The sequence below is a fragment of the Orussus abietinus genome, unplaced genomic scaffold (genome assembly GCF_000612105.2).
Source record: "Orussus abietinus isolate OABI.00-Male unplaced genomic scaffold, Oabi_2.0 scaffold23, whole genome shotgun sequence".
NCBI classification, from domain to species: domain Eukaryota; kingdom Metazoa; phylum Arthropoda; class Insecta; order Hymenoptera; family Orussidae; genus Orussus; species Orussus abietinus.
The window spans coordinates 1,004,327-1,030,251 of NW_019394258.1; the positions used below are offsets into that span (position 1 = coordinate 1,004,327).

The following is a 25,925-nucleotide window of genomic DNA, read 5'->3' on the forward strand; positions in this document are numbered from 1 at the left end:
AATATTAGATAAAGCGAAAGGCCCCATCAGACTGTGATGTATTTTTGCGTGTACGTTCTTCAGCGCCCCCTCGTGAGCGTTGAATGGGACGAAATACTAAACATCCCCACACTTCGTAGAATCTCATCTACCAAGAAATTTGGCTGTCTCTGCATCCTTGTCACACAGAGTTCAGGAAGTATTAGTGCGACAAAGATACGCGATGGGTTCTCCATCATTATTTCATCTTCAGAGAAAATATACCTGCCCTTGTTTAAGCGATGCGTGCGCATCACTTGTACAGTTCGAAAGGAAAGTTCAGTGGAATGCAAGGAAGTGATAGGGCAAACCTTATCGGTAGGACAATAGTTTGACAGAATGTCATATTTCTGTATAGTAAAATCATGCAGGACGTTTCGCATTATTTACCTTGAATTATTGTACTCCATAATTAATTATCTAAGGATAGTTCTCTATGAAGAAAAAAATGTGTAATAGGAGTGTACATACATACACCTAGTAGTGGGGATGACGTCAAGGACAGTCGAGTCGAACCCGCTGGTGAGCGTTCCAGTTTACTATATATTTCAGTGGTCTGAACCTGTTTTATATGAAGCAGCGTGTCCATGCTAAATCCTGCACAGTTTCGGACACTGCCGCCAGATGGAGAGACTCTTATAGATGCGGAAACGAGGCACTCTCGCCACTCTTCGTCCCTGCTCTGCGTCGATCTAGTAGATTTCAAGATGGCGGCGAGGCCTCCCTAATGAGAACCGACCAATGACGTCACTTCCTAGTCAAACGTGGCTGCCGCGCTCGAGGGGAAGGAAGGAGTGGCTGTGGGAGCTGTCAAGTCGCACAGCTCTCCGACGAGTACCGTTGACTTTAATGATTTCTCCCGTCAGTTGAGTCGTCTTCGAGTGGGCCTCGGTAGCTGCGAGTCTTACGGCGTGTTCGGCGCGATACGAGGATGTCGTCTTCGGGTGATTTCGGAAATCCACTGCGGAAATTCAAGCTCGTCTTTCTTGGGGAGCAGAGCGGTAAGCGCTTTCGCGCATATTTTCCCTGCTCTCCGGCCAACGTTTGCCCTCGATCTCCGATAGTTAACCCCAGAGAAAGGCCCGACGAATCGTCAGCCTGCCCTCCACAGGCTGGCGAGCATCAATTTTAAAGACCGTTCTAGGTTATAAATCGATATTGCCAGAGGGTGCCAGCCTCGCGGATTTTTCGCAACTCTCTGTATCGGCGAAGCGCGCTTGTTGCTTTAACCCGATGCTTTTCGCTTTTTTACGTCCTTTGATCAGTTCGTTACAGTTAGGTCATTGACTTTCAGTCTGCATTCGCTTATTTCTAGACTAGGTCCCCATATTTTAGGAAGAATGCTTTCTTAAATGGGTTTGCCTACGGTTGGATTGCAGGCTGTACCTTCTGAGAACGTTAAAGTCGTTAACCCTTGTGTCTTTTTTGAGTTCATTTAGACCCTAATTGATTTTCTTTTATACTGATTTATACTTCCTTGCTAGGCTGTTAATTACCTTAATATTAATTGTACAAACAAAATTGCCAATGTACTATTGTCTTTGTAGTTTATTACCATGGGTTCGTTTGAGCCTAATGGCAATAAACGATGTGAAAAATGAGAAAGGCACGATGGTTAATTATTCCCGTTGGATAATATCTGCCGTATCTTGGGATGGGAATATGTTACAATTGCAGTTACAATGAACATAAAAACGGGTTGGCTTGTTCTTCACATCTCACTTAGCATTGTGTGCTCGCAGAATATGCACATGATGCGCATATATCTGTGCAATAATGTACATGGATTACCCAGTAACTGTATTACCCATGCAATTAAGATTACTAATGCAAGATGCAATGATTTCTCTGAAATCTGACGTAATAGTCGATTATTTTATCTTCGACACACACCCCTGAAGTACAAAAACTTTGCTAAATACATGATATTGCCATGATAATTTTGCTGCCGAGATCAGAATTTTGGATAACTGAGGTGATAATGTGCAGAAAATAAACTTTTTGTCTATATGTTTTGTCCATAGTCTTATGTAAAGATATGTATAAACTTGTTTTCTGAATTTCGCAATCAATTTCGTACGTTACGGTTCTCAGCTTCTTATTTAGTGAAGATTCTGAAACGTGTCTTCCGCCTACATTTGTAGTATAGGCTGTGTCGTATGAGATCATACTTTCGAATTACTAATCCTTGTCGCTTAGATGTCTTATATAGTCAACCTTATTACTTAGTAAATATATATTGTTAGAGAAATATAATATTGAATATTATATTAAAAACAATTTAAATTAATATTACATGGTGTTAAGGTCAGAATTAATATCAATTTGCAATGAATTTCTGCACTCTTATAAACTTGTTCTGCAGGTTTTGACAATAATTGTTTTATTACGTTTGTTAATAAGACAACTATTTTTTACTCAAATTGTTACGATTCTTTTATTTGGTTAATTGGCCTACTTCTACAGATAACGTACAAATATACCGCATTGTGACAACAGTATTTTTGAAAATGACTTATTAAATAAACACGATGAGCCGTGAAAAACATTAACTCTCTTCTTAATTACATATTAATGTTGATTTCTCTGTTACAGTTGGAAAGACATCTCTCATAACGCGGTTTATGTATGACAGCTTTGACAATACGTATCAGGTAAGCATTACATTTTCCTTATATAACATCAATTATATGGAATATATGCCAGTACAAATTAGAAGCATATTTATTGGTACATTTTGTTCCAGGAATTTAGTCCTATGTATGATATTAAATTATTAACAGGAGTTATAATTTCAATGTATTTCATAAATGCACTTGGGTATTTTTTTTTTTAATTGTCTTATGCATTTAATATCGTTTATTATATCGTGGTTCTTGTAAATAGATGTGTCAGTGCATTTGAAAAGTTGCATATATTAAAGACACTTCAATAGGTCATACATATGTTTAGATTCTATCTTGTATTTCTTTTTGCGATGACATGTATTACATAGATACGGGAACGTGGTCTTTGCTGCAATGATAACTTATGACGTGCTGCGAGTTGTAAACTCGTCACCTGAGGGGTATTGAAACTGACTTTTTATCATGTCGTTTTAACTATGACATAGTTTTCCATTGTTTCTCAAGGTTAATGCAAAACTATCTTGAAACTTTTACACATGGCTCTGAAAAATTTGTTGTCTGAGAAAATTAAGTTCGATTAATCTACGAAGACAATGTGGGATTACGACTTATGTGGAATACCTTTGCGTTATATTATACAATTGTTTGGTAATGGATTAATTTTTATATATCGATGCCGGAGACAATTCCTTGTATTATTATCGAAAAATGTAAATTAGGATAATCTCAAGTGCACATGATAAATACACAGTTTCAAACTCCTTTGCTACATGTATTATTTGTTAGTGTTGCATTTTATTTATTCATCATTTTTGTGTGTGACAGGCAACGATAGGTATAGACTTTTTGAGCAAGACTATGTACCTTGAAGACCGAACTGTGAGATTGCAGCTTTGGGACACTGCGGGGCAGGAACGGTTCCGTTCGTTGATCCCTAGCTACATCAGAGACTCCACCGTAGCAGTAGTAGTGTATGACATTACCAGTAAGTTAAATTAATTTCAAATTCTGTCCAGAACATTTTATTTTCACAGTCAAGGAGCAGAATTTTTAGTTATAAATGAAGTTAGCGCCAGCTATTGTACACCCTTTTAAGAATTTTTACACGTCTGGTCGGACACCTGAGAAGAAAGATTAGATACTGATAATTCTATTAAATTCTAGTTTGCTACAAGCATATTATTAATTCTTTCAAAGTCTTTCGTCCTTCGATGTGAACCAACTTTCATGTTTAACAGGGGTGTGCCCGGAAAGTGTAACGATAATGAGTCAAACTGACTTTGTGAAAATTGGAGAAAATTAAGGGTTGTTCTTAATTTCTTTCATTTTCATTTGATCTTATTCGCTGATAGTTGTCAGTAAATTTCTATTCGATAGAAGAACTTTATCGAAGTAACTTTTCACTCAGTGTATCGAGGTTGTGTACATGAAGTCGTGTTACTTGACGACATGATTATTAAAATATTCAATTACAATATTTGAGGATGATGATGAATTTGGATCTTCTTAGATGCGAATTCCTTTCATCAAACGTCAAAGTGGATCGACGACGTTCGAACGGAGAGAGGAAGCGACGTCATTATCATGCTCGTCGGAAATAAGACGGACTTGAGCGATAAGCGACAAGTTTCCACTGAAGAAGGGGAGCGAAAGGCTAAGGAGCTAAATGTGATGTTCATCGAGACCAGTGCTAAGGCTGGGTATAATGTTAAACAGGTACTTTGACGTATTTATGAATTACTAGGGAAGCAACTTTGGGAGGGAACATTAATGCCTCTGTTGTTTTTCAATCTCTGCCGAGTTTTCGTTACTCGGCAGAAATTGAAAGTGCTGACGTTATAAAACTTAGGACTGCATGTAATCACAGGGGCAACGTACCAGCTCGACATTTTCATTTTGCCTACTCTAGTCTGAAATTGAAAGCTGAGAGTACTGGCATGTACACTTTTCATTTTATAGCTGTTCCGAAGAGTGGCGGCAGCTTTACCTGGTATGGACTCCACCGAGAATAAGCCTCCAGAAGACAGTATCCTTTTCAAGAAACGACTTATTAACATGACCGTTCGCATGCTATTTTCACTTGCAACACGGTACGCATTTGTCACTTAATCGATCGTTGAAGTTACGCGTACATTAAGCATCAACGTGGAAAATTAAGATGACGCGGTTTTTTCTTTTATATATATAAACATTAAGAAAATAACCGTGTCACTAATACACATAGTTCTTCCCGTGAGGTCTTCAATTCTCTACATATGAATGATTTATATTTTCTGTGTTATCACATTTTTTTTTTCTGCTTATTGCGTCATGTTCACGAGTTTTAATTTATCAAGCTCTCGGAGTCATCTCTTTAGTAAAGAAATATTATATTTGTTGCCAATTTGCAAGTAAACCGTCCGGTAATTATTTGCTTGCTTCGGTCATGATGACTAACAATTGTTTAACATTGATTGTTGCCGAGCAATAACTGACGTAGAGTCAACTTGTAAATATATAACGTCTTTATCTTCTTATCGGTCTGAATCCGAACGGTGCAATCGAAAGTCTAATTTTCATTGTTTGTTTGTTTGTTTTTTTTTTCCAGCTGATTCTTTCTACCTTATTAATATTTCGTTCCTTTGTTTTATCCTTTTTTGTGTTTTCCTTAATGTGTTTTCAACCTGTAGTGCAAGAGGTAGTTCTGAAGGACACTCCAATCGAACTGAAAGCGTCGGAGAGCAGTTGCGCATGCTAAGGCAACGTCGATAGACACGACACTGAAATAAACTAAAGAAATTTAAATTATAAATCAAAACCTATGCCGAGGACATTAAGATCTCAATGACTTTTGGCCCTGTTTTTATTGCTCGTGGCATAATTCAAGTATCACGGAAGGCATAAAGTTAATCGATTTCACAGCGATCATGGTCGGTAAATGGTCCAGCCAAAAGTCGGCTTAGTCTTCAGCTGAAAGCGACTGCGTTTATTCAATAGCCATTGTATAGGAATTTAATCAGGACAGGCAATAATTGTGTTAACGAACTTTAGTTTTCCAGATATTTGTGGCCGCGTATATTAAACGTGCCACCTACTGAAAGAGTATTAACTTCGCCTGGCAATACGATTGTCCGGTAAATCAAAATGTCTCGGTTTAAAGGTATGCTTTAGAGCGAAATTCAAGTCTTGGTTATACAATAGGGAAGTTAGAAACTTGAATGTACACATTTAGATTATTTGCTCACGTTTGTAAACACGATCAGTGATGTATGGTCAATTCAGGGAATGCAGTCGATGACGTAACAATTCTGTTCACGTTTGTAGTTTCGTTTTTTTTTTAATAAGTACAACATCATTCACAGGGTGCATTTTTAATAGTAAAACTAATTGTTGCGTAAATGCAGTCGTATTGACGTTTCGGCAAGATTTTGAAGGTATGTGTCTTGATATCTAGGGATATGTATAAATGCACCTTCAAATTTTGCTCGAAAAACTGTAGGTAGCAATAAGGTCACGCCGCTCACTCAACAGACTGCAAAAAGACTTTGTTTTTTTTTTCTTCTAGAAAATTGAAAAGGCACTTCGGGGATGCCATGGATGTTTTATGTCAAAAGCAAGAGAGATGATGTTATCACCGCGATTAAGTAATGTCGAACATACCGCAATCCATGCGTAGATTGTAACGCCGCTTCATTCTCTATACATTCTATTTTTCTATCACCATTTTAAATGTGTAAATTATAATTTCTCACGCGAGGAATAACTTCGGCCATGTAGTTCTACTCGAATCGCGTTTCTGATAATTATTTCGCTCATTATCTCGCGAGTCTTGCACTGAAAGAGTCTGTGCATTTAAGTGGACTTAATAGGTACACACACGAGACAAGAATTGTAAATATTACCTTGAATTTGGGAAAATGGATAAACAATCAACCTTAATGTAGTTAATTATATTAATATCATTTCTATTTACTTCCTATTATTGTATTATTTTAATTTATATAAAGAAAACTATTCAAATCCTTTGTACATTATCGCATTGATTTGTTTTAGTATTAATTGCAATTGCGCCGCATGAGGATCGTAATACTTGTACGTTGACCTAGGTGACTATTGCCTATTTTAATTTGGTCGCTAGGCCACAGCCTACTTTTGAGAGGAATAATATCACGAATTAGTATAAGGAGATACAACGCCATTTATTGAAATCGTCCCCATTTTAGGGGTCCAAGATCTTCAGAATTTCTTTTCGATCTAGTGCTGAGAGCTCCTCCTCGAGGAAATTTTTGTAACTAAAAATTACCGTCTGCTGGCGGGTCAGTTAGTCATTTATCACGTTAAAAACATCACATTCTGTGTATCATCCGCGGATTATCATTTCTCTTTCCGTACCTTAATTGTAAAAGTAAAAGTATTTTAGGTCATTTACAGCGGTAGGAATTGTTTTGGGCACGTGGGATTGGAGTTCCCTCATTTTCCGCATATAGCGCTGGCATCGTTAGCTCAGCGAAAATCTGAAATCCTGTGTCCCTATTTTGGGGTCACTTTCTGTGGAACCGTGTTGGCGATATGGCTCCTTATACTATTTCATGAGTAAGGTATTGCTAGACCAATGCACGTTCGCCACTGTAATATTTTAAGGTGTTCCATGCCTATAAAAAACCTCACCTTGGACTTGTTGGGGTGCATTCCGTCCTCTTTTTACCACCAGAATTTCTGTAATTTGTAAGCTTATCTGCTTAAATCAGTCGACGTATGTGAATACTATATTTGTAGCGAAGCAACTCATCTGACTTTTCTACGAATGGGATTACCTCACATTGATATTTAGAACGCGCCTTAAAACGAAATTGGCGATACCTTGATCGTAGTCCTAACCATTGTCATACACGGTCTTAACCTTTTCTCTCGCGACTTACATTTTTTTTATTGCAATTTAGAATAGGAGACGAATACCGTCTATTGCCTGTAGAAATTTTACCGTAGACTGCAAGGTGCAAACTTTGAAAAAGAAAAAAAAAGAAGAAAAAAACCCTGAAGACAACTCCCTGCGATACCGGAATACGTGGTTAATCTTTGTGGCATCTTTCAATCTGATGAGCTGTCCATTGTCACCACGTTAGAGCGAAGCTCAGTTTCTTTCCTTACATTTAAGCCCCGGAAGCAAGAAATATATTAAATAGATAGATCTAAAAATCTGTGCTCGATGTACACCATATCTAATTTCTTTAAGAACTGTTCAAGTTGTACCTAGTCTCTTCAAGAACTGTTTCGTTCCGTGTACTTCTTTATAAGATATTTATTATTCATTAATTTACTTAATATGTTCATCCGGGAGGAACATATACATACATAACATCGATATGTCCTTTAAATTGAGAAATCAGTAAAATCCTGCAAGTATTCCAATAGGCCCACTGAGAACTTAATATACGACATTATAAAAAGTCTAATCCCTATTTCATTGTTTATATATAGTTTTTATAAAAGCACTGAGATGTACCCAAAAAGTATTCCACCCATTTAAGGATTCTGTAAAACGCGATCCTGTAATCGAGGTAATCTCAAGGTTACTATCAAGATGTACATGTCTTACGCTTTTTACATGCAGGAGTTACATACATACTTATACACATTATCAGTTTAATTGAAATACAGTTAATGATTGCTATATGCGTTTGATGGAAGCTTTCTGAATCGCAATGAAACTGGGCGTACAGGGTAGGGACAAAAAAATGAGCCAAGTGAGTCCTGTGTGGATCATTTCTAGATCGTTCCGTAACAACGGACGACGCCTTGGATCAATTGTCCATGTAACTACCACAGGAACTAACGAGGACTTCTATCTCGTTAATGACCAACATTTATTAACATGATCGACATGTACGTCGTGATCGATTCGGACGAGAAGAAAATGTCACGTCCCGCAGAACAATGTTGACCTTAACAAAGAAAAGCAGCTGTCGACCTGCAGAATCAGTCTCCTATGCAGAACGGCGCCGAGTCGGAAGGCGAGAGTGGATGCATTTGCTAGGGTGGTGCTACATTCAGCTACGTGGCCTGAAAGCGAGCACAACTAATTACGCAAGCACGAGCACTCGGAAAGAACGTAGCGGATCCATCGCACACACCATTGCGGGACGCTGGGACTCTTCCGGCACGTCCTTAGAGCCAAGTGCGACCTATCTGCGCCCTCGATAATGCGCACACCGCGATTCTTCATCTCCCCAAGCAATCCGGAATACTTTGAAACCGCTTATTAGTAGCAGAAATATGCTCGAGCTCAAGTAACACGTATGCGGAGCCCCGTAATTGAGTAGAAACTAATGAAGTCCGACGAGCCGCTTGACCGCCCTCGAAGCGAGTAACTTTAAGGCGATGTGAAAGTGGCGGTAAAGAGGTCTCCTTTGTCAAACTTATCCGCATTGGGTGGGCCGAATAGCTTCAAACTTTAGATTATAAATGTGGAGGCTATATGGAAGGTTCCGTGGCGTTTGAATTTCTTTTAACATTTGTTATTGAGAAAAAAATGAAATTTAATGGGTGTCAGGATACTCCTTACAGTCTACACGTTCATGTTCTAATGTTTGATTCGGTACACCTAGGTTGGAAAGAAGTTTTGCGATGGATTGACCGCTCGGATGCCACTTTTATATTATCTTAAGGCGATGCAAGAGTGCCGTCTAAGAGATCGGTCGCGAAGGTTTTCTTCAAGCTGAGTGTATCGACATTGTCTGTAATTTCACTAGGTGAATGTGGAGGAACTGAGGAAGGCCCCGACGCTTGTGACGTTTCATGTTGATAAAGGATTTAAAAGTGTTTAGGAAGAAGTTTAAAAGGTAAATGAAATTCCATGAGTGTCGGGACCGTCCTTAAGGGCCTCGCATTCACGTGGGGAAATTTCAAACTACTCTTGATAAGGTAGCGACTTCTTAGACGGCACTTTCATGCCACCTTAACACTAGAACTCCCGGAGATCACACTTCTTAGGTCTTGAGGTGTACCCAAGGGGAGAAATTCATATTTCAGAGTAAAAAGATACAAAGTATAGAAACATTACCAAGGGATGTTGTCATGATGGGATAGTTCTATCGAAAGTCAATATTTCAGCGTTTTACTCCATTAAGAACGAATGATATAGAAGCGCAAATGCGTGCTCAGGTAAAAAACATACCTGTTGGGAGTTCTAGCGTTAAGTCGTTCTGATTGTTTCTCGAGTATAGGGAAATAGTGTTTTGGAACGTCTTGTGTGCATTGCCACAATTGCTCTTGGTGTTTCCCGTTCAGTTCGCCTTATCTAGAGAAGCTATGGGGTATCAGTGTTTTCCGTTTGTCAGAGTACTTGGGATTTTCTCTGTAATGGCGAAGTGCGATGTCAGAAGGCGCTTCATGGGAAGATTGCTCGAACAGGGCAAGACGGAACTTAATTTCTAGGGAATTGTTTTTGATATTGTTCGATGTCTACATTGAAAAACTGCGTTTAGCTTTAATGGAAATTTGCTTATCGCGCGATATTCTATATTATTGCACATAAATATGTATACATACGCCAGTAGGTGAAAAAGCTTTACGCGAATATTTATGAGCTCGTTTTCGGCAGATAAACTGATCGTGCATTATCTCACAATTGTCAGAGGGGCTAAAGTGGAATTTAGAGCGTGGAGTACCAATTTCAAGGTGGCGTAATTCTTACATTACTGTCGTGTATCATTTATCTCGTCCAGTATTCTCGAGGAGGTTCGAAAGTGGATTGGTATAATTTCATACGATTTACGATTTCATATTCAAAATGGATTGGTATACTTTCATTCGATTTACGATTTCATACCAAAATGGATTGGTATAATTTCATACGATTTCCGATTTCATACGAAAATGGATTGGTATAATTTCATACGATTTACGATTTCATACGAAGATGGATTGGTATAATTTCATACGATTTCCGATTTCATACGAAAATGGATTGATATAATTTCATACGATTTACGATTTCATACGAAAATGGATTGGCATAATTTCATACGATTTACGATTTCATACGAAATGGATTGGTATAATTTCATACGATTTCCGATTTCATACGAAAATGGATTGATAATTTCATACGATTTACGATTTCATACGAAAATGGATTGGCATAATTTCATACGATTTACGATTTCATACGAAATTGGATTGGTACAATTTCATACGATTTACGATTTCATACGAAAATGGTATACTTTCATTCGATTTATGATTTCATACGAAAATGGATTGGTATAATCTCATACGATTTACGATTTCATACCAAAATGGATTGGTATAATTTCATTCGATTTACGATTTCATACGAAAATGGATTGGTATAATTTCATACGATTTCGGTATACCCAGCTCGAAGAAAAGTCTCATTAACAATGATCCCTCAGATGCCGCTTTCACTCCGCCTTAAGCCCGTTCACGTGTAAGGCGAAATATGAATTTCATAATTAACTGGACCTTAGTTGCGATTAATCCTTACTCGAGGCGAAAAAACTAGCTCTAATTGAAAGCTGTATTTGAGTTCGCGCATGTTTCTCTTAATTATCACCCCGGCTATGCGATATATGAAATGCGACCCTTTTGTACGGGAAGGCCCTATATAATTCAGGATCTTTTGCGTGCCATTTCCTATCCTCGTAATAAATTCGTCAAGCTACCTATTGTTGATCGAAGGATCATTGCCGATGCATTTAGACACGGGTGTTGACATATCACCATCTCATTGACTCGTTCTAAAAAAAGGAAAAAAGAAGAAAAAAAAACACACACACAACAACAGGGTGTTGCGCGACAAGCAGAAGTTACTTTGGCCACCCTTTAGGCACTTTTCTTGTAAGTTATCATAGATTCAAGGAAAGATGGTTGACACGCTTATTATAAAAAACGAGGAATTAGAAATACCTTCAAGGATTCGATGATCCTTGTGACGTTGGCAGACCTTTGATTGCCGATAAATCGAGCTTTTTATTTATGCCGCTTTTGTTTTACTCTCCAGTTTTCATCGCTACGTTAGGAAGACGGTTTAATTACACTCGAGTAGAGGCCCTTGAATTCCTGGAAAATGCGGAAATGAAAATGAAATTGATATTATTTCCTATTGGAAGGAAGACATTAAAATCGTACGCGTAGATCGATAAACAATTATTCAGGTTTTTTAAGGTCCCGTTTATTTCTTCTTTTGAAACGTCTCTTGGTATTCTAGGATCGATACACAGGGCACAATTTAATGACGATGGTAATTGAATGAATCAGATTGTAATTTCGAGACGAGTAAAATTGTAGATAGGTGCGGTTGCTAACTTCGTATAGGAAATTTATGCACCAAGTGAATGGCTTGATCACGATAAAATGTTAATAACAGGTGTAGGAAGTGTTAAGGGGATGTTGAAAATCAGAAACTGCAATCTGACAATCCAATCGCAATTGTGATTAACGTCCTGCCCCCTTTATTAGCATTCGACAGTAATGGAATCGCGCAAACGCGTTGTCAGCGGTCTTTAATCATCGATCAAGGAGACTGATTTTTCAGACGTTTGCTAGAATTGATTTAACATAAAGTTCGATCGAGATAAGCTAGCTCGAACCTACTCGGTCGAGTGATAAGAGTTTTCTTGTTTTTTTAGACCTTCGTCGTAGTCGGTGCAGAAGTCGTGCACAGAGGCCAAAGCTCTCGCGAGCTGGAAGAGAAAGTACCACGCTGAGAAAGAAAAAAATGGGAAAAAAAAATAAACAAACAGATTAGTTGACCGAAAGAAATGTATATCGTTGCCTGAATCGTATATAATTGGGAGAAACAATTAGTTTGGTCGGGAAGTAATATTGACGGCGATTTAAAAGGATTTCTTTTACTCGGTCCGACGTTTCTTTCGACGCGTTGCATCGCAGGACTTTGTTGCTTCTGGGTCATATTTCTTTCGGTCAACTAACAATTTTTTTTTTCTTCTTTTTCTCTCTCGGTGCATATTCGGGGCACTCGAGCAATACCTAGTCGGTGAAAAGTCTGGTCTCGGGATCAATGGTGTTTGGGAAGCGATTTTGTTTCCGCGTGGACTCGAGCTGCCACCGTACGTGATATAAAGCTTCTAAGAAATAATCCATCGTGCTTACGTGAAACTCTAACGATGTTTAGCACTGTTTTAAACGCTAATCTGTCTTCTAGCGCCCTGTAAATGTAATAGCGTAAAGTCGGACGACTCGTACAGCAATATTAAGTAACGTATGCATCAACACGACGGGGTAGGATTAAACTGCGTACTGTAGGGTGCTTCCGGAAAGGCTATTTTACAAAGTTTTTTAAATGTCACCTCCTAGATTTTCTCAATTAATGAGGAAGATGAGCCCTTTTTCGCGACACCGATCGAGCATCCTAACGCGGATACGGTTTTTTATGGGCCACGTGGTGGGATTTATTTACACCCTTATAATTGTTTCCCTTAACACTATTTCTACCAAAGGTGTCAAAAGACACCTTTTAAAATTTTAACTTGAAATTATTTTCAAAGTTTAATAATTCTTTCTCAATTAATGTTTTGAGTTTTCGTGTAATAATTGTTAAATTTATTTAGCGGTATCATTTTCCTCCAGCTCATCGAAACCTTTTGGTCGAAATGGGTATACACAAAATCGTGGTAGAAATAGTGTTAACACATTCGTGACCGCTGACGTGAATTCACGTCTTTTCATGTTCTATTCCTGGTTTGCCGCTGACGTGAATTAACGTCATTTTAAATTATATCCCTGATTCCCGCTGACGTGAATCACGTCCATCACGATACACGGTACAAGTTTGTGGCAACCAGTTTCAGAATTTCATTATTTTCCCCGGTACTCGGTATTTGAAAGGGAACAAAATTTGCCGGTCGCAAATGTGTTAATGTGGCCCCGAATTGTCTGGAAATTTATCCGATGAAATGTTAAATTTTCCCTCGGTCGAGTTTCGTTCCTTTAAATTGAATCTTAATTTCATTTTCTTGTCACATTGTGTACGATGTATAATGTATTCTGGCTTCGTTTAAGTTTTTGAAATTTATCCGATGAAATGTTAAACTTTCCCTCGGTCGAGATTCGTTTCTTTAAATTGAATCTTAATTCAATTTTCTTGTCACTGTGTAGGATGTCTAATTTATGCTGGCTTCGTTTAAGTTATTTAAATGGTTTGTTCGTGAGTTTTTCTTGTCCTTTTATGGGCTCTGATGCTTTTGTAAACTTTCAGCATTCAGGGTGGGAAATTAGAATGGGGATTTCTTTTTCTTTGTAGAAGGGTTTGCGGTATTACGCCGAAGTAAAGTGGATAATATCGATGGTGTTTAAAAGGAATAGCTTTTTATTAGTTAAATTTTAAGGAAATCTAAACTGTGTGTCTTATGATCATGATAATTTCACCCGGAAAAGCGATTGAAAGTCATGCCAAGATAGTACAGTTTTGCTTGATAAGGTGTAACACACGTTTAATGTACATGTAATGTTGCACATAAAGAGTATATTACACATATCGCACGTAATATACCTTTAATGTGTGATGTGATGGTTTAATGTGGTACATCAAACATATATTACATCGTTAAGTGTTTATAGGGTACTTTATCGGCTGCACAACGCACTTATTTTATTTCCTTTCGGGAATTATGTTCCCAGGATTTTCGCAATTGCTTATTTCAATATCATCAAGCTAACTATTTAATAAACCGTGAAAACGAGAACCTGGAAGCATTTCTAGAATGACATGGCAAGCACTCTATCTGGCGGTTTAAAAATTGGTCGGATGTAATTTTGCAATATTTCTTTAAGAGATCGGACAATTTCACTCGGGAGCAGTCTATTAAATATAAAGTAAAGTGTTAAGAAACAAATCGCATAGAAACGTCAAGTGCATTGTGCGCCCATCCTGTACGTTGTAATCGTGCTCTTACATCCGCTTTCAGTTATCTAGAATAATAAAAGGATGTGATATTGAATTTTGAAAAGAAAAAAAAAATTCCTAAACATTTTCTTAGGATCAGCTTCGCGTACCGGTTGCGTCTTCTCGGATGCAAATGAAGACGCCAATTTTTTTTGTTGGTATTTCTCATTTTCAGATTTCTGAGATACCGCGATTCACGACAGGGTGTTATTTGTAAGAGTTCCTGGAGTACGTGTACTTGGATGTTTTTATTTTTCCCGTGATATTTAATTTATCTCCCGTCTATAATACACCGAATTGCTTGAAATATGTTTACGGGTGGATTTTGTCGGGAACTCGATTTAGTTTATTAAAAATCTTTTCCGAGTACGTTTACTTTACTTTACTGGTGAGCCTTCGAGGAGAGTAACGTATGCAGGATAAGCACCACGTATTTTGATGGAGGAGAGAAGAAAAGAAAAGGGAAAAAGAGAAATGAAAAACTTGCAAAACTGCCTTCTCCGCGTTTTTACGACGACCGAGATGACTTGCTTACAAGGATTTGTAACCGCATAATCGTGATATTAAAGAGGGGATCTTTAATCGACACCACCAGACTCGAACAATTTTTCAATCGATTGTCTTAACTCTAGGAGTAATTAAGGAACGCTGTGCGTTCTTCGGCCTTTCCTCAGATCGAGAGAAGAAAATTTCTATCCTGACTTAACGATTATCCGCAAATCTAATATATTGATTTACACCGGGCACTGTTCGTTTAATCCTGGTATCGTTTAGAGAAATGATAATGCATGTGTAAGTTTTCAATTTTATACAAGTATGTCACTGTGAGATTGAACGAAAGAGTAAGTGTTGCAATGTTAATTGGACATCTCGGTATGTCCTTATACCGCGATTAACAGTTACAGGCAAAGGCGTATTATTTATATGTATATTTTTTTTTCTCTCGAAAATTTCTTCGGCGATACGTAGCCGAGAGTATGGATAATATAAGAGGCTATCATAATTAATTGCGATAGAATATAATTTAGCGGGAAGAAATATTTTCACTCTTTATTTCGATGTAATGATCCGGATCCTTATCTATTGCATTAATTTTAATTAATCGGTACTTATGCAGACATTTCATGGGCCCCTTACGTCGAGTTTGGCCGTCTTGTCGTTTGTTCATTTTTAGTTGTCTTGCAGAAGTTTTGCAAAGCTCTTGTGTTAATATGAATTAGGTGTAAATATTGTTTGAGCTGAATTATGAAATATAGTTTCATTTCCATTTGGCCGGTTATTTTATCCGTGCTCTCTTGCTACGATAGGAAGTATCGCGGATACGTGTACTCGTTAATAATAAATTGTCATCGAATCCAATTTGAAAATCTCATAAGCTGTTACGAGGATACTTTCGCGTGTGTTAAAGGTAGTCCTCTGAAAAATTGTCCTTCGATTCTGAGTCGATAATATTGAGGATTAATTAAAAACGCGCAATGTCACTAGTCGGCGAAGCCGTTAAACCACACGATAGGGAGTTATAACCAGATTTGTTTATTTACTTTAAGTAGGAGAAAACTAGTCGATTAGTCGGATTTCTTTAGCTTTAAGCTGCGTAGCTGTGGCTAACTCGTATGCGACTTATTGTTATAAACACATACACTTGTAGCGTGCACGCGCGATTATCATCCACACGGACATCCGAATTCATCCGAGGATCATTCATAACGTCATTCTTCAATGTACCAAATGATCATTAATTTCTAGCGTATTTAACAATACTGATATCCCTACTTCGAGCGCGCACGAAAATCAAATGAATTAATAAAACTATTCAACTTTGCAAATGCGCTGTTGCAGGACACTAATCGGAGCACGTTGTTCGATTTAATTAAGTTATACTTCGTCAAACCCACGTTAATAACGTTTAAATAATTTTCTTTTCTTTTTTTTTAATCCATTATTGTCGGACGATCAGCAAAGTACAGTTGTAATTCCCTGATATACAATTACGTCGGACATTTACGAATCATTCTTGGATATTATTTTGTCACGATTGCGATGAGATTGTAATTTTCTTTTTTTTTTTCTGGCCATTGTTTTGTAGGTACTATTTTTAGTTGTTGAGTTAACATTTTTAGATACCAGGATAACGGTCGGGTCGGACTGACACGATAATATTAAATATAGACAAAAAATATACTTAGAGAATGTTAAAAGATCTAGATAGTAGTGAGATGTTCCATCTACGCCGCCATTTTGATTATCGCGCATCAGTGTTCAATGGAATATCGAGACATTTCGTCGCTTTTATCATTTACGTCGTCGGACTTGAAAAGAAATTTGAAAACGAGATTCGTATGGGTTTTTGACACACGAAGCACGTAATTGGTAGGAAATCTTGGAAGCACAAAGTTTAAGGTGATCCGAAAGACGTCGAGAAATGTAATCTACGTAGGTAAAAAATGAATTCTTCTAGCGGATGTACCATTTGAAACAACGCGCCGCGTTAGTGATGTTTATATTTATCCCGACAGTTTTATCATAATATATTGAGTATTGTATGGAGTATATGACATACTCCCGTCATCTGAGTAGAATGATTATAAAGAGATGACGTGAGACTCAAGAAATCACTTGAGTTCTTGACTTTCGAAACTCTGACCGACTACTGCGCCATCTATTGCCTTTAGCTCCTACCAAATTTTTCATCTAAAACCACTTAAAGAGAGAACGCGTTGTTGATGAAACTTCCGTTGATTTCTCTGCATAAATCTATAATACTTGAATTCCATATTTCTCGTATGAATCGGTAATGCTGAATTACTATGTAATTATTGTAGTTAAACGATATATGGAGTTTGCCAATCCGAACTATTCTCGATACAATGCGACTCAGCTGTCGATATAAATATGACTGTCGGTAACGGGGCGCACTGTTTAAGGCGGCATATCGGTTAGTATTCTTTTTTACCGACGTCGGTTAATTTCCTCGGGGCGCTTTTACGTCGCCTTAATGGCGGCACTGACGAGCTGACGGCAGAGATTTCCTATTTCGTGGGAAAAGGAAGAACTAACTGGACACCGCGGAAGCTGCCGAAGAAGGGTCGGGAGAATTGGGTAAAACGCGTTAAGAAATCGGTTTCCTCCAGTCGGAGAGTTTCCCCATTTTGCCGGGAAATTCTCTCGCGCGAAGTAAGGGATGTCGGTGGCGTTTGTATGAAGCTTTCGATGGTCGAAAAACGTGTGAATGGAAAGCTCTGAAAGGAAACTAGCGGCGCTAACGTCTCGCGAGAATTGGAATCTCCGAGTGGTTCGTCCTCTATCGCGGAGGCGAATGAGCAACCAGAAAACTCTTTTGTACGGTTTTAAAGCCGACCTCGGGGGGGAAAAAGAGGAAAAATGCCCTATCTCTCCCAGGAATCTTCCCAAAATTGTCGGCTGGTGAAAGGTCTCTTTCCGAAACTCAGGAAGCTGCGAAACGTCACTTTGCAAGTCGCGGGGAAAAGCTTTCAATGCCGAAGTTGAAAGCACAGCGAAGTCGAGAAGCTTTTCGAGCTGGGTTATCGAGTGTTAAGAATACGTTTCTTCTATTTTTTTGATTGGGAATTTCAGTTTAGACGTTTCTTAAGGGTTTCTTAAGGATTCTGAAGGACCCACCCAAAAATTACAGTTTTTCAAGAATTTTTTTTTAAGAATTAAAACGTTTTTATTCAAATTAAAGTACAGTAAGGTATTATACTGCTAAACAACAAAATATTTTTGTTGTATTTTTTTTTATTTACAAAAATGGCGGCTTGAAAGGCGATTTACCGGAGCGCTGCGAAAATCTATGATCGTGCGGTGGGCACGATAACTCAGTCCAGGTTTAAGCTAGATCAATGAACGAAAAAGAATTAGTTTCTGTAGCCCAAAAGATAGCGAAGTACGTAGCCGTTTTCAAAAATATGCATTTTTCACAAAATGGCATCGATTTGAAAGGAAAGATACGTATTTTGTCCTAAATTTCGTTAATTAATGTTGCATAAAAAACGCGAATATCAATACATTGAAAAAACCATACGTATTTCGCTAGATAAACTTATCACGAATAAAATAAAAAAAGACTCAAGACGATCGATTGAAAATTGGCGAAGCTAGAGTGCCTGCCAATTTTTAAAATGCAGTTTTAAGAAAAACGCGTTTAAAGTATAAACGCGTAAAAATTTTTTTGATTTTTTAAAAATTTCAAAGTGGTATAACCCCTTAATCATTGGAAATCCTGATTCGACGAGACGGGGCGAATTCAGAGGTTTTTCTTCTTCTTTTTTTTTTTTTATATAATTTCATACTTTGTGTTTGCTTATTATCGGGGATTATGAAATGCTTGGGGAGTCGATTATTACTCATATCTCGTTGCCACGTGCGTTTGAGAATACCCAGGGAGATTCTCAATTTTGGCAGAATGAGGCGCCATGTTTATCTTTTATTACTTTCAGATTATAATAACGTGATATTTAGGTCAAGTCTTGGTACCCTTCGCTCGTGGAAAAGCAACAGATAAGATAGTGAATGACAATTAATTCGATATCGATGAGGTTGCAGAAGTGGTGAACTCTGATACGAATAAACAATTCACATTCCACGCCTGAAAGGATGACGCATAAAGAGCTTGTAGCTAATGGAGCAATCAGATACCTTATCGATAACAGGATATATTATTGACCGTATGTCAGTTTTACTGAAATTTGGAAAGAAATCTTTCGATTATACTTAAGGGTCGTAGAGCTTTGTGCGAGGGAACGAAGATTAGCGTTCACCGTGCATCCCTCTCTATCATGGCTTTGATTTTTATCGATTTCTACGTGTATCACCAACGCCGTACAATTTGTGACGCCACATGCAATGAAGCATCTGTATCGGGTACAATAAATTAGATACCGATAAACTATTATTCTTGATGTCCCCGCCATATTATGGAATTTATAAGAACAATTTCAACCGAAGGTTTGTATCAGTCTGACTCATCTGGGAAGCATTTAAGCAACATCAAAGGATTCCATTAAGCCCATACAATTTAATTCTTCGGGTCGTGCTTTACCGTTTAACAGGAGTTTCTACAAAAGAAAGTTTCATTTGTAGAATGAAATTATAACTTCTATAAATAATGGAAATAATAAGGTTACGCAGTTGTCGAGGGAAATGACTCGAAGCAAATGATGTACGAACGTCGATACATTTTTCTTATCAATGGGGTTTGTGCATGTTATCCCCCAATTTAGAGCAGGGCAGAATGTCAGGTTTCCATTGCAGTTCTGAAAATGAAATTACTCCTTCGAAAAGCCCAGGGTTTTGTGCACTCATTTAAGTAGTTCTTAGTTTATAATGAAGTCTAAGGGGATATTCAATGGCGGATATGAACGCCTCCCCTGCGGATACGGCATCGCCTGTGCAGGATGGGAGGGCATTGATGTCTCCCAGTGTACATTGTGGACATGAATGCCTGCCCTGCAGGTACGACATCGCCTGTGCAGGATGGGAGGGCATTGATGTCTCCCAGTGTACAGGCCGTTTACCCGGCAAATTAATTAATTCCACGAAAAAGAAATGCAGAGGAAATTGATAAATATAATAATTTAAGTATCAATCCAGTGCTTCGTCATTGAAATAAATGATAATATTTTGGAAGTGGAGATAGTCACTTTGGGAACGGCGCGAGTTTCATTCCGACAGCGACAAAAATGAGAAATTACCGCGGAAGTCGCAAATTTATGCGATATGAGGTATCCAAATTTCACGGATCCAAAGCAGATGAAAGGAAGGGATTTTTCTGAATAAATGTAGGTATTGCAGAATTGCACTTCGCCGCAAAGGAGAGTTAGATTCAGGGTGAGTCGAGATTTTTACGGTCGCGCATTATCGTTACTGTAAGTCATTCTGGTAACCTCGAGAGGCTGTCGAATTTAGCATTATCGTCGGATAAGCCCGACTAAAATCGCCTCGCGAAAGCAGAAGGAAGAGAGAGAGAGAGAGAGAGAGAGAGAGAGAGAGAGGCAGAGAAAGAGAAAGAAAGAGAGAGGCGGCGTATCTCGCAAAACCCTTTTATTTTTATCGCGCGTACTCGCTCGAGAGCTTTCCTCCCCTAAGAGCTTTATCGTCTCCTTCTACCCTCCTAATCCCTGAAAATGTGACGTTTCTTCCGCGGAATTTTTATTTTCGCCTTTTGTTCTCCCGAAGAAACGCCGGAAATCGTGCATCACGAGGTTGTAGACAGGATTTTCTTCCAGCCGGAAATTGGCCGGTTAAAAATGCACCAAACGTGTCAACGTTCTTGTCAAGCACGGGCAGATATTAGGATCAAGACCTTTTGTTGTTGTTTATTTTTTTTTTTCATGGATGTTGGAAAATATTGCGATAAAATAGAAGAGGGAAATTTTAGACGTAGTCTTGCGACAAATCGAGTCAATTTTACCAGATACGTTCGGAAGTGCCGGGAAACCGAAACACCGAAGATGCGAGCTAATGGCTGCTCTTGACGTCGGCGAGTATCATTTTCTACTTAAGGAGAAAAGCTGGTGGGATAATGAAAAAGGTTCTTTTGGATTCTTTTGCAGCCACGTTTCTCGTTTAAGCGAGTTTCGGTCGCGTGGTCAAAGGATACAAGGTTAAAGACCATGAAAAGGAGAAAGATTAGAAGTACGTGCAACCTCTTGGCCACTCTTTTATCCAAGAATACGTTTGAAGTTATTCCAAGCGTGAAGTTATTCCAACGAGAACGTGGCCCGGTTAGCGTGAAAATTTCAGCCATTTTTTATGCATTTCTACGGACTTGCATTGGAATTGTAGCTGCTGCGAGCTTTTACTAAACTCCCAGAATTTGTGTCAACTTTAGAGTCGAAACTCTGCATCAGCCAAGCCATGAGAAAACGCGAAGTCGAGCGAAGATTAAGTGTAATTCTTGGCATGATATTCATCTTCTAAAATATCTTACATGAAATATTTTACAACCTGGGCCTGAAGTTGGTTAAAAACGACGTGCTACCGGAAATATTAAGAACGACGTGGCGAGTCGTTGCGCAGTTTTAATTAAGGATTTTCCAAGAGACCATTCTTTATTTCAAAAGTCGAGGAAAATTTAGACACAATGTATGTTCTCGTTTCGTTTTGGAAAAATGGAGTAAAATAAGAAAGGGACATCGGACCTCCTTGTTCGTTGTTAGTCATACAGGTGGGAATTAAAAAATTAAATAAGAACATTTTGGATTTTACTCAAAATGCCGCGCCGGAATTTATTTCGCAGTTTTGAGATATCGTATATGCACCGGATTTAATATAGGGAGATATTTTGTATGTATGAAAAAGAGCCAATAAGGGAAATTAAATATGCATGGGAGCCGAAAGCTTAATTGGCAGGTACTAATAGTATCAGCGTACATCACGGTAAAATCAATTAGACATTCTTAAAGCATTCGGCACGTCATATATCTTCGAAATTCCCGAGAGGCATTACAAATACCTGAAATGTCCTGCGGATTTCCAGACAGTGGTCAGAATGTCTGTCTAGCTGACGTGGATCGTAATTTGCACCTCGCATTAGTATCAAGGACTGTCCATGGGGACGTATATGGTGATTAGAATACATGTTGCACCGATGATTTATTCGTTGACACTTCTGTCACCTGAGACTCAAACCGTCCTTATCCGTCCAGATAATCCCGCGCTTATCACAGATATCTCTGGTCCTCCTTAGGCCTCAACGACAGGTAAAACCGAAACGTATTAAATCATTTCCCCAAACAAACTTTTAGACATATTTAATTATTTCGAAAATAAAGGGTAAAAATGTAAATTCCTTTAACTTCGATAAGATATCAAGTGGTAAATAATAAAATTACCGACACATGGTTATTATTACTAGCATGACTTCCATATGTGATAATTAAATTGTCGTACTTTTCACTTTAAAGTAAACCCGATGACTATGTCTATAAGACGTTCTATTTAATTAAACGATAGAAAAGTCTCAACTTTTCCTATCACCGTGGTATTCTAACTGAATAAAATGTAAGCTTGGTATTAACTGAACTTGACACGAAGACAAATGCCGGCTCCTTCTCTGTAATGGTTCACGTACTTTATTGTAATACCAATTATGTGTATATATACAAATTTAAAATTACGGTCAGTACTTCGTAACGCCGCTAATGCACACTCGTCCATTCACCCCTGTCACAAAACAACGTTAACAACGTCTCCATACATCGTTCGATTTCCTCTATGTCCCTAGGCGCTCGACTCCACACAATTATTCGAAAACGCTCGTCGAGAGCGTTCCCCATAAATAATCCATGGCGCGGTCCTCGCCGAATCCCTTTCTCCCCTAAACTTAGCCTTAGTAATTGTACCTTTATTATTTACAAAGTAAACCTTACAGTCATCGTTAAAAGTCTGCTTAAAACGTACGGAAATGCGACGCTTCCGCTCGAAGGAAACGCGATCGCAAGGCGTTCGTGTAGAAACGATTAAGGTGGAAAACGGCGCCCCTTGTGTCCCGCTTTTCACGCTTTTTCGGCTTTTCATTGCCGCCATTTTGCGCTAATTTCGCCCGAGGCCCGTTGTCCCTTCTTAGCGAAGATTTCATCTCTATTCACTGGTACGGTCGCTACAAAGTCTCGCGTTATATCGGATTTCCCTTCTAGCTCTAAAACCTTCTTGCCCGTTACCTCGTCCGGGTTTTATGGCAATGTCGAAGAGGCCAACGTTGCTCTCCAATTACCGTCTTCAGGGCCGTTTTCTGATCTGAGGTGCGCTTTGACTTTGAGCGGGGGTTTCGAAAAGGTTTTCTCACAAGGAGAGTATCCCAGATGGACCTCGCCGGGCTTGTTGGGTCTGACATTTTTTGTAGTATATTGAAAAATAGGAGACAAGTATTGTTTTTTAGACCAGCTGATTCGCAAATTTAAGGGGGGGTACCACCCCCAGGGTTGAGCCCCAAAAGTAATTTTGTTCACGGTTTCTTTTAGGTGGAATGACAAGCAACCCAAGAGATGTGAAAGTTTAAAATGGCATATCTTTGTATTAAATGTACCGATCGGTGTCGTTCATAGACCAAGAAAGGCAAGAAAAAAAATAGTCCAATCTCGATGAACTGGTTAAAGTTCACATTATTTATTCAAGAGGTTCAGAAGACGTCATTCTCTGTTCAGTTTTTATGCGCTAGGATGAACATCGAAAATAATGACTAGGTCAGTGTTTCGCGCCTATAGAAAGTGTCAAAGAATTGATTTTGGGACATTTGTTGTGGTATATTGAAAAATAGGAGACACGTATTGTTTTTTAGACCAGCTCATTCGCGAATTTAAGGGGGGAATACCACCCCCAGAGTTGACCCCCAAATCATTTTTTCACGGTTTCTTTTAGGTAGAATGACAAGCAACACAAGCGATGTGAAAGTTTAAAATGGCATATCTCTGTATTAAATGTTTTTTTCAATATTCTTTAACTTAGGTCGGAACCAACAAAGTCGACGAGGTACGCATGAGATACTTTTCTTGTAAGTACGACTCAACATTGCATTTTCTTCCTGTAGCATAAATGTCGCTCGAACACTTGTGGATTTTAGAAAAATTAGCCACCTTTGTATCCCTCCTCTATTATTAAATCTGTCCTGCAATGTCGTTAAATTCTAGGAAATTAAACCTTTCTATCCTGTTGCGACAACATTTTGTACATTTCTGACCGGCTGATCTATTTCTCTTCTGAGAACTCCACAAAGGTATTTTGTGGTACACTTGTATTATTATAAATTATCGTTACGAAAGACTCGTTCGTTTATGTGATCAAGTGAAATTCGGTTCTGAAGGGAAGGGGGAATTTTAGGAGATAATAATTTGTTCTATCGTACAGCAACGGAATATTGTTTTGTTGTGTTTCGAGATCGAGAGCAATACTCGTGACTACTGTTTGATTTTCATCAGTCTTAGAATAGACTGCTTCCTCTTCGATTCCAATTGGCAGTATTTAAGGGAAGACGTGAACTACATTAACTACATTTGACATTGATTGCAGAGAATAATAACATTAATAAGAAATATATTTCCATGCCTTCTTAATAGGAGTATCGACCTTAGAGTAAATTTAATTCAGCTTTAGGGGTCCTCGTGAATTAATTTAACCAACTCTGGGAATTAACCGGGCATTATTATTAATTGTAACTTGCAAATATTAATGAAAACGATTAATAGCTTTCTTGTACCGAGTACACGTAGGACAAGAAATCCCGCATCAATGACAACGCGACACGTTTGCATATTCTCGTCACAGATTACACGTCAAAGTCTCGGATCGATAATCGGCGATGATCGATCTCCTTAGCTGCTTATATTAATATCATTTTATTCATTACGCCCCAAGAAGATTGGAAAGATATGGAGTGACTTAGTCCTTATTCCGATCTCCGATAATATGTTACAAATTACGATAAACAATGGTAAATATCGATTTGACGTTGGTAAGAATTTACAATTACGATTCGATTGAACTTCAAATATAGTTGATGTCGTCCACTCCTCTTGGAGATGCGCACCTCGTTTCCTGATCGATTTTGGAGCGGATTTCGAGATGCGCATCGAATTTGAGCATGGCGATTCCGATCGCCGATCGATTTAATCAGCCTTCCGATAGGAATAATCTTTTCACCTTGATAATTGAGCACCTTACGAGAGGAATTATCGGGAATCGGTCAGTCCTTCCCATTGTGCCTTTTTTGAGGAAATTCCCACTAAGAGGAAGATCTTTAATTGGCCCCGACCGAGATCATTTGTCAAACGACGTGTCTTCCTACCCAGATAGACAAAAAGTGTTGCAAAATTTCCATTAAATTTGTTTAATAAAAGATCATGAGCGAGTCGTGAGGATGTTGCCCGTGAGTCCTCATTTGGATCTCATATCTGCACTGCACAATGACGAACCAAAGATACTTAAATATGAAACAAAGTTAAGTACATGCAATGTCTCAATGTTTGTCCGAATATGCACCGTGTAATTAATCTCACCCATTGTCGATAAATAATTGTAGCTTTTGTAGCTCATACTTGAGACATTGCGTGAGAAATTTACCGGAAATTTTGTCTTCAAATTTATTGCGTAATATGCGTACACTGGGAGACATCAATGCCCTCCCATCCTGCACAGGCGATGTCGTACCTGGAGGGGAGGCATTCATGTCCACATTGTACACTGGGAGACATCAATGCCCTCCCATCCTGCACAGGCGATGCCGTATCTGCAGGGCAGGCATTCATATCCGCCATTGTACATATGTTGCAGACATTTCACGCAGCAAATGGTCTGCAAATTGTTTCCAAATTGATTTTCCTCATCATATGATGGTCATGAATTTCTATCTGGGTATTTGT

The 25,925-nt window shown here is 38.5% G+C and overlaps 1 protein-coding gene across 2 annotated transcripts; it reads left to right on the forward strand.

The window, feature by feature from the left end:
* Positions 1–792: 792 nt before the first annotated feature.
* Positions 793–10,673, forward strand: LOC105696700 (ras-related protein Rab6). Of its 2 annotated transcripts, none has more exons than XM_012419390.1 (6): positions 793–1,019; positions 2,614–2,672; positions 3,471–3,630; positions 4,156–4,361; positions 4,605–4,671; positions 8,585–10,673. In XM_012419390.1, the coding sequence occupies exons 1-6, from the start codon at positions 950–952 to the stop codon at positions 8,656–8,658; spliced, it is 636 nt and encodes a 211-aa protein (XP_012274813.1). In that variant the 5' UTR covers positions 793–949; the 3' UTR covers positions 8,659–10,673. The 2 variants fall into 2 exon arrangements, with proteins under 2 accessions (XP_012274813.1, XP_012274814.1); XM_012419391.1 differs by lacking the exon at positions 8,585–10,673 and adding an exon at positions 5,315–6,653.
* Positions 10,674–25,925: the final 15,252 nt, after the last annotated feature.